Source organism: Oryzias latipes, chromosome 19 (genome assembly GCF_002234675.1).
Source record: "Oryzias latipes chromosome 19, ASM223467v1".
Lineage (NCBI taxonomy): Eukaryota > Metazoa > Chordata > Actinopteri > Beloniformes > Adrianichthyidae > Oryzias > Oryzias latipes.
The window spans coordinates 13,616,985-13,637,344 of record NC_019877.2 but is presented as its reverse complement, the minus strand read 5'-3'; the positions used below and the strand labels follow the sequence as shown (position 1 = coordinate 13,637,344).

General features: G+C 40.2%; 1 protein-coding gene across 8 annotated transcripts; it reads right to left on the bottom strand.

The window, feature by feature from the left end:
* Positions 1-1,004: 1,004 nt before the first annotated feature.
* Positions 1,005-20,021, bottom strand: LOC105357460. 8 transcript variants are annotated; one of them, XM_023949538.1, is made up of 9 exons: positions 18,940-20,009; positions 17,107-18,039; positions 16,771-16,833; positions 16,136-16,299; positions 10,786-10,955; positions 8,160-8,320; positions 5,592-5,653; positions 2,339-5,512; positions 1,005-2,242 (listed from the first exon to the last, which is right to left on the bottom strand). In XM_023949538.1, exon 9 carries the CDS (start codon positions 2,092-2,094, stop codon positions 1,174-1,176), a length of 921 nt encoding a protein of 306 aa, XP_023805306.1. In that variant the 5' UTR covers positions 2,095-2,242; positions 2,339-5,512; positions 5,592-5,653; positions 8,160-8,320; positions 10,786-10,955; positions 16,136-16,299; positions 16,771-16,833; positions 17,107-18,039; positions 18,940-20,009; the 3' UTR covers positions 1,005-1,173. The 8 variants fall into 8 exon arrangements, with proteins under 8 accessions (XP_023805306.1, XP_023805307.1, XP_023805305.1 ...); XM_023949539.1 differs by having other exon boundaries at positions 1,005-5,512; positions 17,107-17,166; positions 17,959-18,039; XM_023949537.1 differs by having other exon boundaries at positions 1,005-5,512.
* Between the last annotated feature and the right edge of the window lie 339 nt (positions 20,022-20,360).

Below are 20,360 nucleotides of genomic sequence, written 5' to 3'. Positions count from 1 at the left end.
GATATAACAAGTATCAAGTATCATGCGCTAAAAGTAGCTGAATCCTAACGAAACCTGAAACATTAACCTCACTGCAGAAAGCCTCAGAAGCAGGATATTCCAACAGTGTGAGCTGAAGACAAAGATTTTGTGGGTTGTAGAATTTTTGAGCCTGAAAACCATGTATTTGAAGGAACAGATTTCTGTGCTCTAAACCTGGAGGGTATTCCAGAAAGCAGATTATGCTAGCTCCCAAGGTAAGTTTGAGGCTAAATATTGTACAACCACCGCTTTCGGTTCCAAAAAGAGAGGTATGTTTCAGGGTATGTCAAGTTGCCATAGAAACACATGCTCTGAACATAGCCTGGTCTGGAACAGGTTTAGTTGAAGGTTAGTTTGTTTTCAGAGAGGTGAAGCAGCATTGCGTGTCCATTTGAAGATAATTTAGTGGGTGAAGAAGCTCAGATAAAACTTTTTCCACCATGACGGGGTGATAAGACCACATATGGATGTTGGAAAAATAAACTTTTTTACTTTGATGATCTAACTTAATTATTTGCTTTAGTTAAGATAAATCAATTATTTTTAGTTAAGTCAGCTAAAAATAACACGTAGTTATCAGACAGTTATTTTACTTTCATTCAAATTAATTCAACTAAGTGGGTGTAACTTTGGTGCTGCTGTTAGATCGGCACCGCAAGGAATTGTGGGATACCATTCCCTTTGACTGTCTGGACAGATTTGGGTTTAAGTGTGGGTTTTTGACCAAATGTGTTTTGTTGTTTTGCTGTTTTATTGTGTTTTGCCGAGTTATTTTGTCCTGTTATGTTCAATTCTTTCTGCACCATGAGTGAGAGGACGGAAGAAGAGGATGAGTTTATATAGCACCCCTAATGATATATTCAGAGATGTGGTTACATGAATAAAATTTGTTTTGTTTCATTCATTTTATTTTAATAAAAATGAGAATATCTGCAGGCTCAAATTTAGACATATGGGAGTTCAAGAATTACAATAAATTAAGATGGAAAAACTTTAATTGAACTGGAGTAATTTTACATATATATATATATACACATACATATATATACACTGTTCCAGAAGGTAGCCTAAGTATTTGGCCACTCACACTTTTCACTATTCAAAGTCAGCCCGGCCTTCTGAAATTCTCGAACCCCTGAAGGACTTTATCCATTAACCTTTGGAAGGGTGCTGGTGCTCCATGGCGGCCAAATAGCATGACAGTAAACTGGAACAGACCTGCAGGCGTGCGAAAAGCTGTGTGGGTCGAGATGCTGGTTCCAAAGGCACCTGCCAGTATCTCTTACAGAGGGTGGTGATGTATCCGGCCAATCCAATCCTTTCCAGCAATTTATCCACCCTTGGCATAGGATACGCATCAAACTCAGAGACTGCATTCAGCCTCCTGAAGTCTATGCAGTGCCTAAGCGAACCATCTTTCTTTGGGAGGAGGATCATGGTACTGCACCACTCGGAGTCTGATGGTTCAATCACTCCCAACTCCTGCATGTTACTGATTTCCTCACTCAGTCTTCCCACAAACTGTTGCGGGACACGGTATGGCCGTTGGCGGATGGGTCGGTTGTCTTTCAATCGAATTACATGTTTTGTAAGGTTGGTCCGGCCTGGATTGCCTCTGAATAATGATGGTACTGTCTGCAATCCCTGCTGTATTTGTGTCTCTTGGGTCTTTGTGAGATGAGACAGCTCAGGTGTAGTCATCTTAGTGAAGTTATGCCAACTTGGGTCCTTTTCTGTCTCACCTCCTTTCACTACCAGACCAACTGGTTCTGGTGGACTCTGGTGTGGCTCTTTCCACTCCTTCAGTAGGTTGACATGGTACGTCTGGTATTGTTTCCTCTTGTCCGGATGATGAATTTCATAAGTGACTGGCCCCATCTTCTGGGTGATGGTGAGGCCCTTGCCACTTGGACAGTAACTTGCTGGTTGAAGAAGGGAGGAGTAACAGAACCTTCTGACCTGGTCTAAAGTCTCGGGACGTGCCTGTTGGTCGTACCAAGTCTTCTGTGCTCTTTGAGCCTCCTTTAGGTTAATTTCTGCCTCTGCTTGGTATTTTGACAGACGTTCCCTCATCTCTAGGATGAACTGCACCACACCAGTTTCTTTTTGGTTGCTGGCAGATCCTTCCCATGCTTTACTGAGGAGATGAAGAGGTCCTTGAACATTCCTCCCTTATAGCAGGTCAAATGGTGAGAACCCAGTGGATGCCTGAGGAACCTCTCTGTAAGCAAAGAGCAGAAAAGGTAGCCAGTGATGCCAGTCCTTACCAGTCTCAGACACAAATTTTTTCAGCATCCGCTTTAAAGTCTGGTTAAACCTCTCCACCAGTCCATCAGTCTCTGGGTAGTACGGGGTAGTTCTGAGGGATTTGATTCCCAGCTGTCTGTGGAACTGTTGCATCAAGCGCGAACCAAGTTGGTTCCCTGGTCAGTCAGCATCTCATCAGGGATTCCGACTCTAGAAAACACTTCAGTTAGTGCAGGAATGATTGCTGATGAAGTGATTGTACGTAGGGGAAATGCTTCTGGGTATCGAGTAGCATAATCACAAACGACCAAAATGTACTGATGTCCCTGACTGCTTTTCTTCAGGGGCCCGACAATGTCCACCGCTATCCTCTGGAAGGGTGTGGAGATGAGGGGAAGCGGCTTAAAACAAGCCCGATCCAATCTGCGAGGAGCTGCTGTTTTCTGGCATATTGGACATGTCATACAGTATGCTTGAATGTCTGTGTACATACCAGGCCAATGAAATTGGGAGCTAACGCGCATGTACGTTTTGTGGCGCCCAATAAGCCCCGCCCACGGAACTGTGTGCGCTAAATGCATGATGATAGGTCTACAGTTTACCGGGATTACAAAACGTTTGTGGTTGTCATTCAAAATATACAACAACCCATTTTCAATAATAAAGCAATCCATCCCCATACTGGTTATATCATCAACATTCTTCACTTTTTTAAACAACTGTTTCAATGTGTCATCCTGCTTTTGTAACTCTGCTAAGTTTTCAGGTATTTACCACATTTTATCAGCATTCAAACCTTGTACATTGTGTTCAGTTATGCCCAGTTGCTTTTCAAAGCGCCGTTGTCGTCTAGACATTTTTGGCCCTTTACTACCCCCTTCGAATAAACTTTCATCCAAGTCTGGTAGAGGCAGAACCCCAGTTTTTGCCTGGGCTCGAGTAATTACTGGGCATGAAACACCGTTCTGGTGATGAATCTGATTAGTGCCACCTTACCTTTCCCCTTGTAGGTAATGTACCAACACTGGTACAAACCAACCCAACAGTCAGAAGATAGGGCTGTTCATCAATGTACACAGTTATTTCGGTTTGAGGATAAGCATGATTGTCCCCATGAACACACACCACATTTGTAAGCATAATCCAGTACGCCTGGGATGGCGACCTGTCTTCTAACCACGACTTGCCATCCCACTTCTGACACCACTTGTGACGAATATGGGTATTTCACAGATCCAGGCAGTCGTGTTCCAATTGCAACTGGTTTATTCTTCTCCACAATTCCCCAAATGTAATAATCCTTAGTGAAATTATTTTACATCTATTTAACAGCATTACACGGGAGAGGAGCACATTGCTGTCTTCCTTCATTGCCCTCTCTCTGCAACTAACCTCTCTCTCTTATATAGTCTAAGCCCCTCCCATTAGGCTGAATTTTCAATAGTCCACTGATTAGGCATTTTCTTTTCATTCTGGCCATTTATGCCAACCATTTACAAAGAAAACAAATTAAAAAAAAACCCACAAAATCCCTCCATCCCAAATAGCTATAAACAATAATACAGAATATTTACATGAATAATTTGTTTTTCCCACACATTTGTTTGATGACGTCATTTCCTCCCACTGCTCCCGGTCGCATCTTAACACAGCTGACGAAACTCGTGGTTCTTAACAGCTCCCAGTCCACTTAATTTGGTTATATCGGGCTCTGAACCTTGCGTTTGGTCTTTATTCAGACTGCCGTCAAGCTGCCTTTTTTTATTTGAACCAAAGCTTGTAAACAAAACCACGTGAATAAAAATCTCTTCAACCATTGGTCAGAATTTACGAGGGCGGAGCAAAGCAACTACAGACAGAAATTATGGACATCCTGTGCTTTCCAGTCCTTCTCAGGGTAGGTTATTCAAACTTTATATTTTGCTGACGAATTTTAAACACCTGTGTTAACATCAAGCTCATCACTTTTTACTGCTGCTTTGGTCTGGTGGAGGCATGCTGCAAGGCAGTTACTGGCAAGAAGATGTCTAACAAGCTACACTGATAAGTGTTTATGACATATAGATTGTGAGGAAAGCAGTAAGAAGCAATGTTTGTCACGTTAAAAGTTGTCTGATGAGCCTGTATTCATCCGATCACATTTCAATGAGTTGTTGTGTCTCATCGTTGTGGTTTTATGCCATTGTTATAAGAGAATTCTGTTAAGGAACTGCAAGGAAGCTTGTAGGATGACATCGCAGCAGCGCATGCCGCGTAACGAGACACAGAAAAAGCATGAAAAAAAATTTCAACTGTCTTAAAATAAATGATACTAGTAAGGAGTTCTAGCCTTTTTTCCTCTTTCATTAAAACGACAATCGTTGCTGTACATTTGTCCGCGGCTCATCGGTTGCTACATTTGGACGATGTTTCAATCACGAGATCACCAGCTAAGGCAGCACGTTTTGGACCAGTGGTTCCGCTCTGTGGACAGATTGTATTCAGACTGAGGAGTCTCAGAGCTCAGTCTGATTGGAAACGAACTCTGGTTCACAAAAAGCAAACTAAATATGTCCAGTCTGAGTACACCCTTAGAAAACAACTGTACAGTGTAACCTTAAATTGAAATAATTACAACAACACTAGAAATAAGCTTTTGGGGGGGGAAAGACTTGAAATTAAAATAAGAAATGTAACAAAAGTGAAACACCTGCTGACAGAAACTTAAAGTTGAACATGATAAAACCACGAACAAAGGAAGTAATTGAAGGATGACAAAACAGATGACCGGTCAAATACCAGCTGAAAAACAGGCACATAAATCGATAACTGAGGACAATTAACAGAAATAAAAACAGCTGTGGATGTTCAAAAAAGAACATGATCAAAACCAAGAAATTCAACCTGAAATTTCACAATCTTCACAACTTAGACTTAGTCTTTTTAGAAAGATATAATGTATTTTATCATTCTGTATTGGTACACATGCAATATTTCCCTATTGAATTGTGACTTGTGTTTCCTTCTCTTCTTTCATTATTAATACCATCAATATTCCACGCAGTAAAAAGGACACTCAAAAACAGAAGAACCGCTATAACGTAAAAAAGACTTTGTTGATTTTTTCAGCCACTCTGGTCCAGTAGCCAGGCTTCTCATCTTCTGTCCTGCTGCTCAGCAGATATTTAGATTTCTTCATTTCACCCAGCTCCTCATAGACTTTTTCCATGACAAGAGACACATCAGTGTGGGGACTGCTGCAACCCTGCAAACATGGTTAAACAGTCAAGTTAAATGACAACTTCACCTTTCACATTGTCTTTAAAATAAGACAAAGTTCTAACCTCTTTAGGAAAAGACTCATCTTCTTTGGCAGCAGATGCACAGCGAATCCATTTCTTAATTCCTAAAATGATCAACACAAAGAGTTTATTCAAAGTTTAACACCATTATGTCAGCTGAACCAGGTGGGTTTGTCTACCTGGTAAACACAAGTTCATATCTAAGAATCTGAAATAGAACAATAAATAATCTCACCAGTACAACAGCATGGGAGTGGACTGTGTTTATCTTCTGGATTCTCATTCAGTTTCTGGTTTTCTTCTTTCTTGTCAGTAGAAATTTGGTCTGTGTTAGAGCCCTGCGCGGGACTATTTTCTTAATCCCGCTCTCGCCCGCGCCCGCTGAATTTTTGACCAATCCCGCCCGCTCCCGCAACGTAAGCGTTACACTCCCGCCCGCTCCCGCAATATGTATGTCCACTCCCGCCCGCACCCGCAAAACTCATAGAATTTAGTCCCGCACAGTAATAGAGATGCATTGATTTTGTATCGTCTCCCGTCCCGCAGGAAAAAAACACGTATTTGTATTGATATTATTACTAAAGAGACTCATGTCCCTCCTCCAGCCTCATCTTTTCATGCATTCCTCTTGTGTAATGTCCAACTTAATTATTAAATATATTTTTACAAATCCTGTTCTGTTAAAAGTGTGTGTGTGTGCGCGCGCAGACAGACGGCCTGAAGCGCGCTCTTAGTAAGAGGCGGGGCGGGGCGCACCCCCAACAACAGGTTAGATGACAGAGGCCATTAGGCGTCTCTACCTGGTGCCTTCACGGAGCTTCAGTACGTAAGAATCAAACAGCCGCACAGCCTAACGTAGTCCGCTAATATATATTCATGAGATATTCATGGCAGCACTGATCCCGCGGGGTTTTTTTTTTGCCGCCCGCTCCCGCCCGCAGCACAATTCAAACCGCCCAATCCCGCGAGATTTGGGTTGGGTCCCGCGGGACCCGGCGGGACCCGATCCCAATGCAGCCCTCTAGTCTGTGTCTATCAAATACATCACTAAAATGGTTTCCAGGAAGCTTAGTAGCATCAAAGTAAAGATCCCAATGCAGTAGATCACTAAGAGGGACATGGAGATCCAGAGACAAGAACATTAATCCTGTGTTTACAACATCTCATCAAGAATTAAGACTTGAAGCCAAATTGTCTTTACCTATAAGAGGAATTTTGTCTGAAGAAGGGGGCAGAATGTCATTGAGAATAAGCTGCATCACAGTCACAGCAAGTAGGACTGTGACCTTGAAGCCAACTTTCTCACCCCCAGTGTCTGACATGAGGAAGGAGGCAAAGTCCAGACACAAGAAGAAGAGAACGGGCAGCAGGAAGTTTGTGATATAAAGGACTGACCTTCTCTTCATCCTAATCTGTAAAATAACAAATTGATGACTGCATTGCAATTTAAACCTATTTGGAAAATACCATAAAACAAAAAAAGATGGAAAAACACTGGGGATGTAAAGGAAACAGGTACATCTAAAAAAAAAGATCTAGTTATTCATGCCAATAAAAGCGGTATTGGCTGAAAACCACAGATATGAACAGGATTATTTTGGTAAGAATGTATTATTTTGATCAGGAAATAATTGGTTTCTGGCAAAGTTTGTCAGTTTCTCTTCCTGTTGTGCTCTCTACTGTCTGCCTTTTTTATGAACATGTGATGACAACCAAAAGATGTCCAATCACGCGTTTATCAAGTCAAGTAAGTCACAATTTGACTGAAGGTGAACCACAGTAAGGGACATGTGTTGTGAGCACTATTTTTTTCACAGCACTATAAACAATTTCTGAAGAATTAATGACACAGTGTTTTTAACCACAGAACAAAACCGTCTAAAAAAACCCCAAAAGGGTGTGTTTTTATGTTTTTAGTTTTTGTTGCTTCAGAATTTTCTCATGTGTTCAAATACTATAATATAGCAATAGCATACCAAAAAAAAATACAAAAAATCTTTTAACATATTTTCCTCACTTTAAACACCAAATGAATAATATATAACAACTGTTTCAGCTTAGGTAAAATAATTGGACCTTATTTTATTGCCACAAAGTTTGTGGAATCTTTTATCGGTTTGTGGACCATGTATTGGGATGCATTTTGAATCATGTGAGAGGGAAAGATACACCCGCCAAAAAAGTACAAACGATCCGATTGCTGTAGGAGACAACTAGGATTAGCAGTTTTTTTTGTTTGTTGGAAAGTTAACAATATTAGTATATAGTTTGAATGTTTAACTATTGACTGTATATGAGAACTGGACTGAGTAACTCCTCCCGCCACAAGTTCCAAACTACTGGCTCCAATAAGCCAACATCCCATATTACTCATGTCATTATATTTACCAAAATATTCCTTCTTGCCATTCTTGCTGCCTTTCTTAACATGTTCTTGCTAATCCTATTTAATTATTATATTTTTTTCAATAGTGCAAGTTATTCAAGTTATAAACTGACCGATCAGAAAGTTTAATAAAAGTATATGGTGCCTACTGGCCCCTGCGTCTAACACTCCAAACGTATGATTGACAGAAATGAAATGAAATTAAACACTTATTAAATACTTACAGTGTAAACAATCACCGTTTGGTCGAAGCCAAAATGATTGACAGTTTTTTCGTATACTGTCATATTGAGAAAAATCCATTCATATTGCGTCTGGATTGTTTGACGAGACTGCTCTGTGAGCTCTGAGTTGTTGGAATGGTAGAACAACCTTAGTTTATCATCTAAGGAAAAGCAAAAGAAAGAAAAAAACAATTATAAGGTCTCTCCGCAAAGCAAGCCCCCACTCTGATTATCTTTTGATCTATTGCGAAAGTGTTCCCAGTGGTCTTTTGATTATGATGATGCAGTTTTTAGCCAGAATTACAAACCTGTGTTGTTTTCAAGGACATAGTGTCTGCAGAGCAGCAGTAGTTCATTAGACATTCACCTCTGAGTGGTAGGCAAGACTGTTGGAGCAGATTAATGCCCATGGCTACTTCCTGTCATCTATTTGTTTACACTCTCTCCTGCTAGTTTACAGCCCCTTACAACCCCAACATAACATTACCAGTGCAGTATTGGAGTTATCCAGTCATACAGTTTTAAGGCCAGATGCCAGCTCAGACGAGGAAAACAAAGACGTACATGGATGTTGTCTATTAATGGATGTCTCTAAATGGAGTGGAGCAGGGAGCTTGTGGCTTGTCCTTGAAGGATCTACTTCACACCTACAAGCTTTTTCCAACAGCACATTTTGTCACTTCTGTTTCACAACAATTTGAATAAAGACATACTCGGAAATGCAATTTTAAGCTTAATTTTCTAACTTTCTATCCTCCATCATGAGAAAAAAGCCACAAGAATGTTAAAAACACCATATACTAAAGATTATTTTCATTAGATTCTTTAAGACATTTATAGATGCTGCACATCTCATGCAAAAGAGAATTACTTTTGTGCTTACTTGTCAGGATTTTACACCTTCCCATGTCTGCTCTTTAGTCATCTTCAAGACATGCACCTTTTTACATGCTTATTTACTGCTTTGCTCACTGCTAGTTGTTTACCAATAAGAAAAATCACAGTTTTGGATTGAATTTGAAAACAAAATCTAAGACTGTGAACTTGAATGTGAGGAGTATTGGAGGAGGAGGGCTTGGAACTTTGTGGTAGTTTCTCTGAATTGAACCATCTGTCAGCATCTCTTCTCTGGACTGAGTAGAGGCTCCTGCTCATTTTGGACACCCCACCCCCCCACCCCCCTGAGAGACTTTTCTGTCTCAACCATTGACTGTTTGTGAGAACTGGATCAAGCGGGTGAGACATCCCCCATAGAAATTGAAAATTACTTCCAGCTCCAATGCAATGAAGTCCATTCAGATGAAATTTTCTAACAATATGAACGCCACCATGTTGAAGCTAGATGTCTTCATCAGGCAGCGATTGGTCTGAGTCGGTCTGAGCAACTGTGTCGGTCTGAGCAACTGTGTCTCAAGAAGTCAGGAGTGAGCTTATTGGAAGTCCACACCCCTGAAAGCAGGCTGGGGAGAATCTGTCATGATAAATGTTTGACATAACACCACATACTTTTATTAAGGGAACCTGATTGGACAGTTCATAACATGAATAACTTGAACTGGAGGAAAAATGTTGTGGGAAAGATGGGATTAGCAAGAAATTAGAGCAAGAATGGTTGTTCTGACTAGGGCTGGGCATCACCAATAGTTTTCAGCCTGGATCGATCACGAATTTACTGTAGATTTATCGATTCTTTTGATCCACTTGATTCGATTCAATTTTGAATTTTACACATTTAGACATATTTACATAGCAATAAAAAAAATCTCTATACGTTTCAAAGATATTCATATTAATCTGACACAGTTCATATCCTTTAAAATTCAATAGTGAAATAAGCTAACCAATGAAATTGTTAAAACCATATACATGGTTTCTCAAAAGGACAAGCTCCAACAAAAATTTGCGGATCATTATTTTTCGGCTCTCCTGGATGACATTTTAGTTTGGCCACTAGGTGGAGTTTGCGCTAAAGCATTACACTTTATTCTAGAAGATTTAGCAAAAAGAGTGCTTTGTTTAGACCACAACTGGATACTGAAAAAAAGTATCTTTAAATTTTTTTGAAAATTCATGTCTGTGAGTACATAAAGCTGTTCTTTTAGTTAGCACATGTTGCAGGTTAGCCGTCCTTTGGGAAATTCCATTCTATGTTAGCATCAAGCTAACAGACTTTTTTAACTGCTGTTAGATCACTGAAAAAAGGAAAGACATATGAGATCAATCTGTACTTTTATGGATCAACTATTGATTTGTTAAGCTTGGATGGATTCAGATCCATTAATCGATTTTATCAACTCAGCCCTAATTCTGACAAATATAATAACTAGTAAATAGATGTTTATTTTTCAATTGAAGGGATTTTGGCTTTATGGGGCCATCAGGTACTTCCTATTTGGAACGCCCTGGGGGTTACTCAGATCAGTTCACATATACAATCAATTGTCCAGCTTTGTCTAGCCTGATCAGAGCTGCTAAGATTCTGCTTGGTGATGCCCATGTTGTGTTTAGAGGATCTGCTCCGATCCCATCCATTCTGCCCATGTACCATACTGAAATGACTATTTCTGTTTTCCCATCCAGAGTATTTTTTGCATTTTGGGAAACAGTTAAGTCTATTGACTCTTACCAGAATGCATGATAGATTTGAAGGAGATGTTGCAGCTCTGAATGTCAAATGGAAATCTGTAAACTTCCATCTTGCATGTGCTGACCACCACTTGGTCATTCCTGAATTCAACCCAACCATAATTTCCGACATTGAGATGAGGACTTGGTGTGGCTTTATCCTGCTCTGTCCTATAGCACACAACAAATGCACATTATTACATTCATTTTGTTGTTAAGAAATGGTGCATTTTATGTTTTTGTGATTACTTCTGTTATAATTTTATAAATTGCCACATGGCGCAGTTGTATCAGAAAGGTCCAAAAAATATTTAACACTGAAGACTTATCTGGACTTATTTTAAAGTAAAGCAATTATTGATCCAGTTAGCAATCAATATTTTAATTCTTAAACAATGAAAAAGAAAGGGAGAAAATCTTAAAACTACGTTGCACCATTTTACGGAGAGCATGCACTAAAGGCCCAATTATACCATAAAAGAATATTTAAAAGGATTTAAACCTTTTTCTTCAATCGAGATGTAAATTGCCCTAATTTTATACTCTACTTTGTTTAAAAGATGTCATGGTTTTAAATTTTTCATTGTGAGGAGCAAACGTCTGCCTTTGACCCTAACCATTTGTATCATTTTTTATATACATTTTTAAGACCCTACCTCATTAGTATTATCAAATATTTCCTGAAAAGCTCATTTTAAGTAACTGTATCTTTATCATCATTCTATTAGGGACAGTAGAAGGGCATTTCCTGCTCATTTCAATATGGATGAAATTTAAAAACACTTTTGGCAGGAAAAGTTAAAGCTAATTTTCATAACTTTACGGTAAAAATAACTTATTTATTGTTTTCAATTTTTTTAAATGACTGCTTGTATTGAAATAATACAAAACGTTTTTATAAGTCTTTATTGTTACATCTTCAATTAACTTTGAGGCAGTGGGTATAAATAAGCTGCTATATACTCATGTCAATATTGCATTTCTTACTAACATTGTTTTGAGCAAAAAAAATACTAAATCATTGGATGTATCATGATTAACACTATGTGTGTATCATTAAAAATTATCTTGCAGAAAGATTTTTTATGAGTTCTATTAAAGGGTTAAAAAAAACGTCTCAACTCCCAAAAATTATTTTCTGTCAGTTCTTTGTTGTAGTCGCATTATTAGGTCAAGACTGTCCCTTTTAAAAAATCTAAACAATTTTACTAATGATAGCAATATTTCCTTTCTTAGCAATATTTAGACCATGAAGCAGCATAAAGCAACAAGTTTACTGGATGTTTATCATTACGGTAAGGTTCAAATGTAGTACAAATCTCAAAGGGCGGGGCCTACACACTTAAATTTTATCAACACACCTGCTAGCTGCAAAAATGTCCACATGTCAACATGTACACAAAACAGATAGTGTTCACACACGCATATTTATGCCTTCAAACCAACTAGTGTGAAATATTTCATTCATTCAATCATGCAAACTATTAGTGCAAAGGTGAGCTAACACCTGTGCTCAGGTGAGTGCTTATGTTCTTCTAAAAGGACGGTGGAATGTGAAAAGAAGGAGGGAGAGTGCCCAGCCATCCCCACACCAAGACCTCCGCCGCAGCAGCAGCGGCAGCCAGAACCCCCCAACGCCACACGGCAGCAGGCAGAGAACAACCGCCCCCCGGGCGACCACATCCGCCACCCAGGCCAGGGCCAGCAGGACCGCCGCGGGGCCCCCAGAGCCAGAGAGCAGGGAGGCATGGGGGGAAAGAGAGCGCCACCCCAGCCCAACCAGAAGAGAAGCCCCCCCGCCGCGCCGGGAGGGCCCCTACGCAGGGGCCCACCCAAGAAGGGTGCCCACAGCCCCAGACTAGCACCCATCACCACCCAGGAGTTCTGGGCATCCCCCTGCCCCAACCCCAGGTACGAGCCAGGACCCCCCAAGGGAGACCCGTCCCGCACTCCAGGCAGCCACCCACCTGGCCCACGGTTGGTCCAGGAAGGAGCAAGGCGGGGCCAGCCGCCCCCTGCCTTGCTCCTTCCTGGAGCAACCAGGAGGGGAGCACCCCGGGGAAAAGGGGGGCCCACGAGGGGTGTTGTAAACATGGCCCGACCAGGCTCGGCCACAGTTGGAAATTTGGCGGGGCCCAGCGCTAAGGAGCAAGGACCAGGACCCACCCCACAGGGATACGGACACCCCCGGCTCAAGTGTAATGTGAACCCTCTCCCCGCGCGGCGAGAGCACCGCCGGGCCCAGGAAGCCGGCACCCAGGGGACACAGCCACCGTTGCCAAGGGCCCAGTATCCCCCCACCAGGGATGGGGTAGGGGACAGATGGTCCTAGGTCCCACCTTCCTTGCAAAATGTGTGTGCGTGTTTGTGAGGGTGTGTGTGTGCATGTGTGTGTGTTTATGTTTGAATGTATATTTTAAGGAGGTGTGTGTACTAAGGGGGTGCAGTTAAAATTGGCGGGTAGGGCATTTCCTGATTATTCACAGTGATGTCCCATCACCCTCCCCTCCAGGGGGCCCTTAATGTCTAAAGTGCGGTTAAAATTGGCGGGTAGGGCGCTAAGAGGACATCTGCTGCTTACTGGCAGTGATGTCCAAGCACCCCCCCCTACCAAGGGCACTACATGTCTAAGGTGCAAATAAAATAGAGAGAGGGGGGGCCACACCATACGGCAACCATGGGAGGGGGACCACTGCCAAGTAGCTCCCCCCAAGGTGCACCGCAGGCTAAACCCCCCACCCCCTCACCCTATAATGAGATTATATGAGGAAGGGGGTAAGTTGGGGGCAGCTGGTAGACTGTCCCCCGGTGATCAAACAGCCGTCCCTCAGCCCCCCCCAGCATAGGGGCCAGGTCCCCTCAGCCCAGGGGTCCCATCCCCGGAGGCGCCAACACCCAAAAGCCCAGCCCCACCCACCCCACAGAGAGAGAGAGAGGAGCCAGAAAGCGCCGCCCCCCTGGAGCAAGTCCAGGCCTCCACCCCCAAGCGCCGCCCTGGTCAGGCCTCGACGGGACCGAGGCAGCCAACCGGCCAGGGCAACCGCCGATTGCCTCAGCGGAGACCCCGACCCGACAACCCCCCAAGGGCCCGTACCAATAGTTTTACGTTTTTAGATATAAAGCATTTATAGTCATCTGACCTTTCATGCATTTGACTATTATTTACAATCTCTTCATGTTGCATTACCATGATTATCTTAAAACACGAGAAAAATTAAAATAAAAAAACATGGACATAAATAAAAGGAATGCTTAAAACATAAACCCATACCTTAATCTATACGAACAACAGATGCAATGTAAAACATCTGAAAGCCACTTTATAAATAAAGTTCAAATAAAGTTTGCCTGTTTATTATACATTTTCTCTAACCATTCTTGAATAAAGCTTTATCAATTCTTATAGTGATAATTTAATTTCAACTTTTTCTGTTCTAACAGCTTTAGTGGCTCCTCTTAAGTCTTATGTTTGATAGTATGTAAGGAGCTGTAAATTCCTCCTTTTTTCTGTGTTGTGGAGCTTCTTCTCCCTGAATAAACTTGCTTCATCTGCCAAAATACTTAGCATAGAGCATTATGTGGTAAGCCAAGCACAAATGTAGGAAGTGGTCAGTTCAAATGACAAACAACTGCAGCAGCTTTTACACTAAAGTGTTGTCTGATGGGAAAATAATTGTTGTTGAAATCCTGATTTGATTATAGAATTCTATAGGCATAACAGTGCTGATAGCTTTTTGTTCACATCAGGAAACAATATTATTTGATGCTTTTCCACATCATTTTTATTTTTTCATACTTTCTTACAAATTATAAATTGGTAGCATAATTTTCCAAGTAACCTCGTGTGATTACAAAGTGTATTAATTAACTTAAAAAGAGAGAGCAAAATACTTATAGTAACTTCTGAGATTAAGGACAAGTAACCAATGACTTTTAGGAAAGACTGCATAAATAACATGAAAGTATTACAACTGGAGGGAAAGTGGACAGCACAGAGACACGGCAACTTGGGCAGTAAAGGTTAGCACTGTGAGCTGCTTCACCCACATTTTGCTACAGAAACCCCATGAAAATATACTCCCTAGGGGGGCCCAAAATAGGGGGGAGGATGAGCACCCCCAACTGGACGGATTATCTGCTACCAAATATTAGTGGCAAGGCCTGTGGAAACCTCAAAAGACCTGAGGATCCACTGGGTCAGGATGGGATTTACAATGTGGAAGCATAGTCATAATGCACAGAGCCATTAAACTCTGATCTGAGGAGGAGCAGGAACCAGAGTTACCCCACAGTGGACTTGAAACTTGAAGCTCAAGATGGTGCTTCTATCAAAACATCTGAACATCTCCAGGTTTTGTGACTGGCTAACAACAATACATCTGACTTTAATAGGGATGTGGATGCTACTTTATGGTTTCATAAAGAGGGGAGGTTGATCAGCTGCAGCTGATGAGCATATTGATCCTTAGCATACCGCTCAGAGGTTTGGCTTCAAACCATCGAAGGCTTGAAACATCAACATGCCAAATGGGCGTGAGATTAAGATCTCTCCGCTCAAAATAGAGTACTGAACTCTGAAGCAACATTTTAAGAGAGCTACCAGCCCTGGCAGAGCTCAGAGACATCTTGAGGCAGAAGCTCAATTCTGTCCAACACGCCGAGCGGCACAGAAGGAGGGTTGGAGAGAGCAAGCGGAACGACTTCTTAGGAAATTGCATGAATGCACAAAATGATTGCTGAGGAAGAAGCGGATTGGGACCATAGTATGCTAAAGAAGTGGAGATCCTAAAGAAGTGGAGATCAACCATCTCAGTGGAATTCACAGCAACAAAGAGAGGAAAACTGTATGTATTACAAATTATTACCAGTTCTGTTCATAATCTTTGTGGATAGAATTTTTAGGCCCAGTCATTTAAGGACCACAGGTTTTCCTTTCTGCTTTTTGCAGATGATGCTGTTGCTCCTCCACATCGAGAGGAGCTAGTTGAGGTCGCTCGGACATCTGGTCCAGATGCCTCCTTGACGCTTTCCTGGGCAGGTGTCCTGATGTCCCACTGGGTGTACACCTCAGGGAAGACTCAGGATAAGCTGGGGAGACTACATCTCTGGGCTGAGAATGTCTTGGGATTCCCCCAGAGGATCTGGAGGAATCCCCTTATAAGGTTTTGATCTAAGTAACCTAACCTGTGATAAACTGCATCAAAATAGCTTTATACGTTTGTCCTTTTTGTGCTAACTTCTTTTGTTTAGCTTTTTAGGGCTCTGTAATATTTTTAATTTTTGAGTTTTTGATTTACAAATTATATTAGTTATACAGTGACAAGAAAAAACAGTGATGTCATACAACTTACCACATCCATAATGGCATATATCCTCATTTCAACAAAAACGCACGTCAAATGCCGGTGGTCTGCAACAGGGCGGGTTGTAACGTACTTGTCACTGTTTTCCTTGAGATTCAACTTGTTTAAAACAGACTGATAACTGCATTCGTATGAAACATCAACTTTAGTGTCTGAAACAAAATTAAGACATATTAAAGGTCAAAGTGAAGATAAGATTTAAAAAAAATTCTAAATCAAATTGGATAATCTCAACAACTTCATATATCTTGCCTGCAACATTTTTTCTATACATTTTGGAATATTTTTAAAAAGTAACGTTCTGCAAACTGCCTTCAATGCTCTTTGAAACACATAAAACATTAAAAACCAGAGTGCAAATTATCCACCAGCTCACATTTTAACCACAAAAGCATGGGAGGAGCCTGCAAACCCTTTTAAAAAAATGATTCATCAAGCCCACAAAGAGCATTAGACGACAAATGAGCGCAGCTGAAACTCAAGGAAAGTGGTCATCACGTCAAAGCGGTTCCTTATTTTTTAAATTCTTATTTTGGAATGGCATTGTGCAAAGAAATGGAATTTCCCAAATAAAAAGCTTTTTACCCAAAAGGCTAAACAAAAATATGTTTTTTTTTCCTTACCTCGAAAAGGTTTAAAAATTCGGTTGAAATGTTCCGGCCTGATTTCCAAAGGGTCAATGGCTTCTGGGAAAAAAAAGTTCATGCTTGAATATTTAATGGCACACATTCCCTATATTTCAAAAAACATCCAAGATCATTTAAATTATGTTTCACTATGAATCACAGAGCCTGCACTTGTGGTAAAACAACTGTAATAAAAGACAACTGGAATAAAAAAAAAGTGTACTTTTAATCATCAAACATTTAATTTTCTTTCTTCAACCAAAAATATTAATACTGTTATGAGACAGACATAAGGCTTGTCTCATAGATAAACCAATGTATTTTTGTTTTTACCTGGGGGAAGGGGGGCCATGCCTAGGTTAGGATAATCAAGCTCAAATGTGCCAAAGTCACCTGTTAAAAAGAAAGGAGAAAAAAACACACACAAACAAAATCCACCCAGAAGACCAGTGATAAATACAACGAGAAGATTAATTTACTTTATTTTTTATATTTGACGCTACAAACGAAAAAATGTTTCCGCCCATGTAGCAGGACGATACTTCACAGCTCCAGGCAATCCCCCTAACTACCTGGGAGCAGACCTCTGTAAAATATTGCCGACCCTGGTTTTTATATCTTTCCCTCCTTTTTTTTTAGGGCCAAGTGTGGGGACGGAGCCTGTCTGGCGACAAAACAGGTGGAGGGTCAATTGGGGCATGTGTGGATTTAGCTGTTTTTTTGTTTTTGTTTTATTCACGTGTGTGTGCATGCCACAGAGTGGGGTATTTTTCTATTTTTTTTTTTATTTGGTTGCCAATCTCCTCCACGTGGGTCGGCCCAGCGCTCCGTTGGTAAGCCTCGGCCCTTGAAGGGTCTCCTCCCATTTCTCCCTCTCCAGTTTGATGGAGTCCCTTGTTTTTAATACATTTTAGTGTAAATAAAGTTACTTTTAACTGGTACCATGTCTTGGCCTCATTTTAACAAAATTATATGCGCGCCTGTGTTACAGCGCTTTGGGTTCCCCGGACCCTGTACCCGGGGTGGCGTTGTTGCTTTTTGTCTGACCACTTGCCACACCAAGAAGGCATTTATAGTAAAAAGGCATAAATAAAATTTTTGTTGAAATGTCATCATACAGAAAATTATAAAATTCAAAGATGCTTTAGTTAAAAAATGTATATATATATATATATATATATTTACCTGATGAAAATTCAGTCGTCCCATTAGATACAAGCTGCCTAGCTTGAGGATCACGAAAGTCTGGATTTAATGTACCGCCCCCTATCAAAAAAAAGAATGAGAAATCAATTATTTTTGGAGTAGGAGGTCAAAACCATTAACACACAGAAGCCTCAGAAGCTCTTTACTGATCAGGCAATGTTTGGAATTCTGAAGTCTAAGAGATATAACGTGAAAAAAAGCTTGTTCTTCTGCTGTTCCACAAGAAACAGCAACATTTTCAGTGTCTTCTTAAAAAATATCCCAACAAGCCATTTTTTCTACCTACATTTTAAGATACTTATTAATCTCTCCTGTTATCTGTTTTTTTGTCCTAAAAGTAATATTTGTTTTTCTTTAATGATGCATTATGGGGTTTGATTTTGTTTTTTTCGCTTTACACCAAAATTAGTGGTAAATTGAAAGTCTAATTTTGTAGCTACAATAATACATTTTCCTTTTTCTATACTATTTTTATTCTTGTTTGAATTTTGAAACCTTAAAATCATTTAAAAAAAAGTCTGTTGTCGAACTTATAGCACTCGTTTTAAAACATCTGTAGATTTGAGTTTAAATCTATAATTGTATTAATCCAATAAGAGCAGAGCATGTGGTGTGATTCATTTCTAAGTTACAGAAATTAAGCTGTTTTTGATTAAACTGTGCATTCTCTTATATTATGCTCTGTACAGTAATCTTAGGAGAGACAGCAATCTAACCCTTTACTAAAAATGTTGTCAATTTGCAACAAGAAGAATTAAGAATTAAGAATATACATTAATAAACTCTCATTGATCAAACAATAATTATAGTCATCACTGAAACCACAAAAACAAGGTCTAACAAGCAAAAATGAATCAACTTATAACTGCATGGTTTCCCCCTGAGCTGCTGAAACAAAAGTCTAACATTAAAAACGTTTTTTAAGCCTCACATGCAAACATGATTCAGTTGCCGTCTTACCTGTAAGGACAAACGTAAAAAACAAGACTTGAATCGTCATGGTTGCAGGAGATCAGCACTCGTCTGTCCTCTCTGCTGTGTGTGGACCATTGCCAGTCACCTTCATTGTATTAACTGGCTCCTTGTTGGAGGGTGGAGGGAGAAGAACAAACCACAGAGGACCTTCAACAACTACAATTCTGCAAGATTTTGATCACTGATCATGAATTACAGAGATGCAAAAAAGTATTTGTCAGACACCAAGCCTATTAAAAAGATGAAATGTTTTTTTTTTTACATCATACACTTCAACTGTGAGAGAAAATAATATGAATTTTCTCTCTGCATTCTAGATGCTCACTAGCCCTCTTATAACCTGTTCTCCACCTGCAGTGATGCTTTGGCATGGTCTCGATTCATTCATCAGGGGTTTGACTTCATATCAAGCACACAAGACGTGAGCAGTATAGAGCCCAACTGCCAAAGATTATGGACTTAATTCATGCAAATCTTTCTGTAAAACGAATAAATCTTTACTCACATTTCACATATCTCCCCTTAATAAAAAAAAAAAAAGCAACACTGATTTGCAATGATAGAGGTCAAATGCAACCCATAGATCTTTATCAGGTTTGCACTAATTATTTCTGCTTTTATGGTCCATTCTTCCATACAGATCTTCTTGAGAGCTGCGATATTGTGGGGCTAATAGTGGACAATAAACTTTCAACCCCTCAACAGATTTTCTATTGGATTGAGATCCAAAGACACCTCATAACCTTAAAACGCTTTTTAAGAATTTTTCAAATGTCAAAGAAAAAAATTGAAACAAAAACCTGTTTTTGTTTGTGTGTTTATAGTAAAGGCAAAGTAAAAAGTTACAACAAAGACAAACATCTAAAATGTTTGAGCAAAGCTTGCAGCAGCATTCTGACTCGACACATATGATCTTATCAGCACAACACAATGTTTGTATTGTGGTGGTGCTGAGAGAAAGAAAATGCTGAAAGGTTCATCTTATAGCTCAGGGGTCGGCAACCCAAAATGTTGAACGAGCCAAATTGGACGACAAAAAAAAAAAAATATGCCTGGAGCCGCAAAATATTAAAAGCCCTATTTAAGCCTTATAATGAAGGCAACACATGCAATATGTGTCTATATTAGATATTTTAGCCTACTATCAAAATGACTAAGTTGCTTGAAACACATGAGCATTATTAACGATTAAATGTTTATTTGTCCTGCAGTGCATTCTGCGGAGAACGACGCGTCACGTGACTGCTCTGTTGTGCAAGTTTAACTTCATTACAATATTAATGAATTATGTTTCATTGCTTTGATAAAATTAAAGAAATTTAATAAAGAAATCTGATTTTTGATCTCATTTTTATTTTGAGGATTCGAACACAAAACAATAAAATGGAACGTGCATGACGACGCTT

Coding starts and splice junctions, on each gene's coding strand:
- LOC105357460 (XM_023949537.1), bottom strand. CDS start 2,094: ATGAGGGAACGTCTGTCAAAATACCAAGCAGAGGCAGAAATTAACCTA.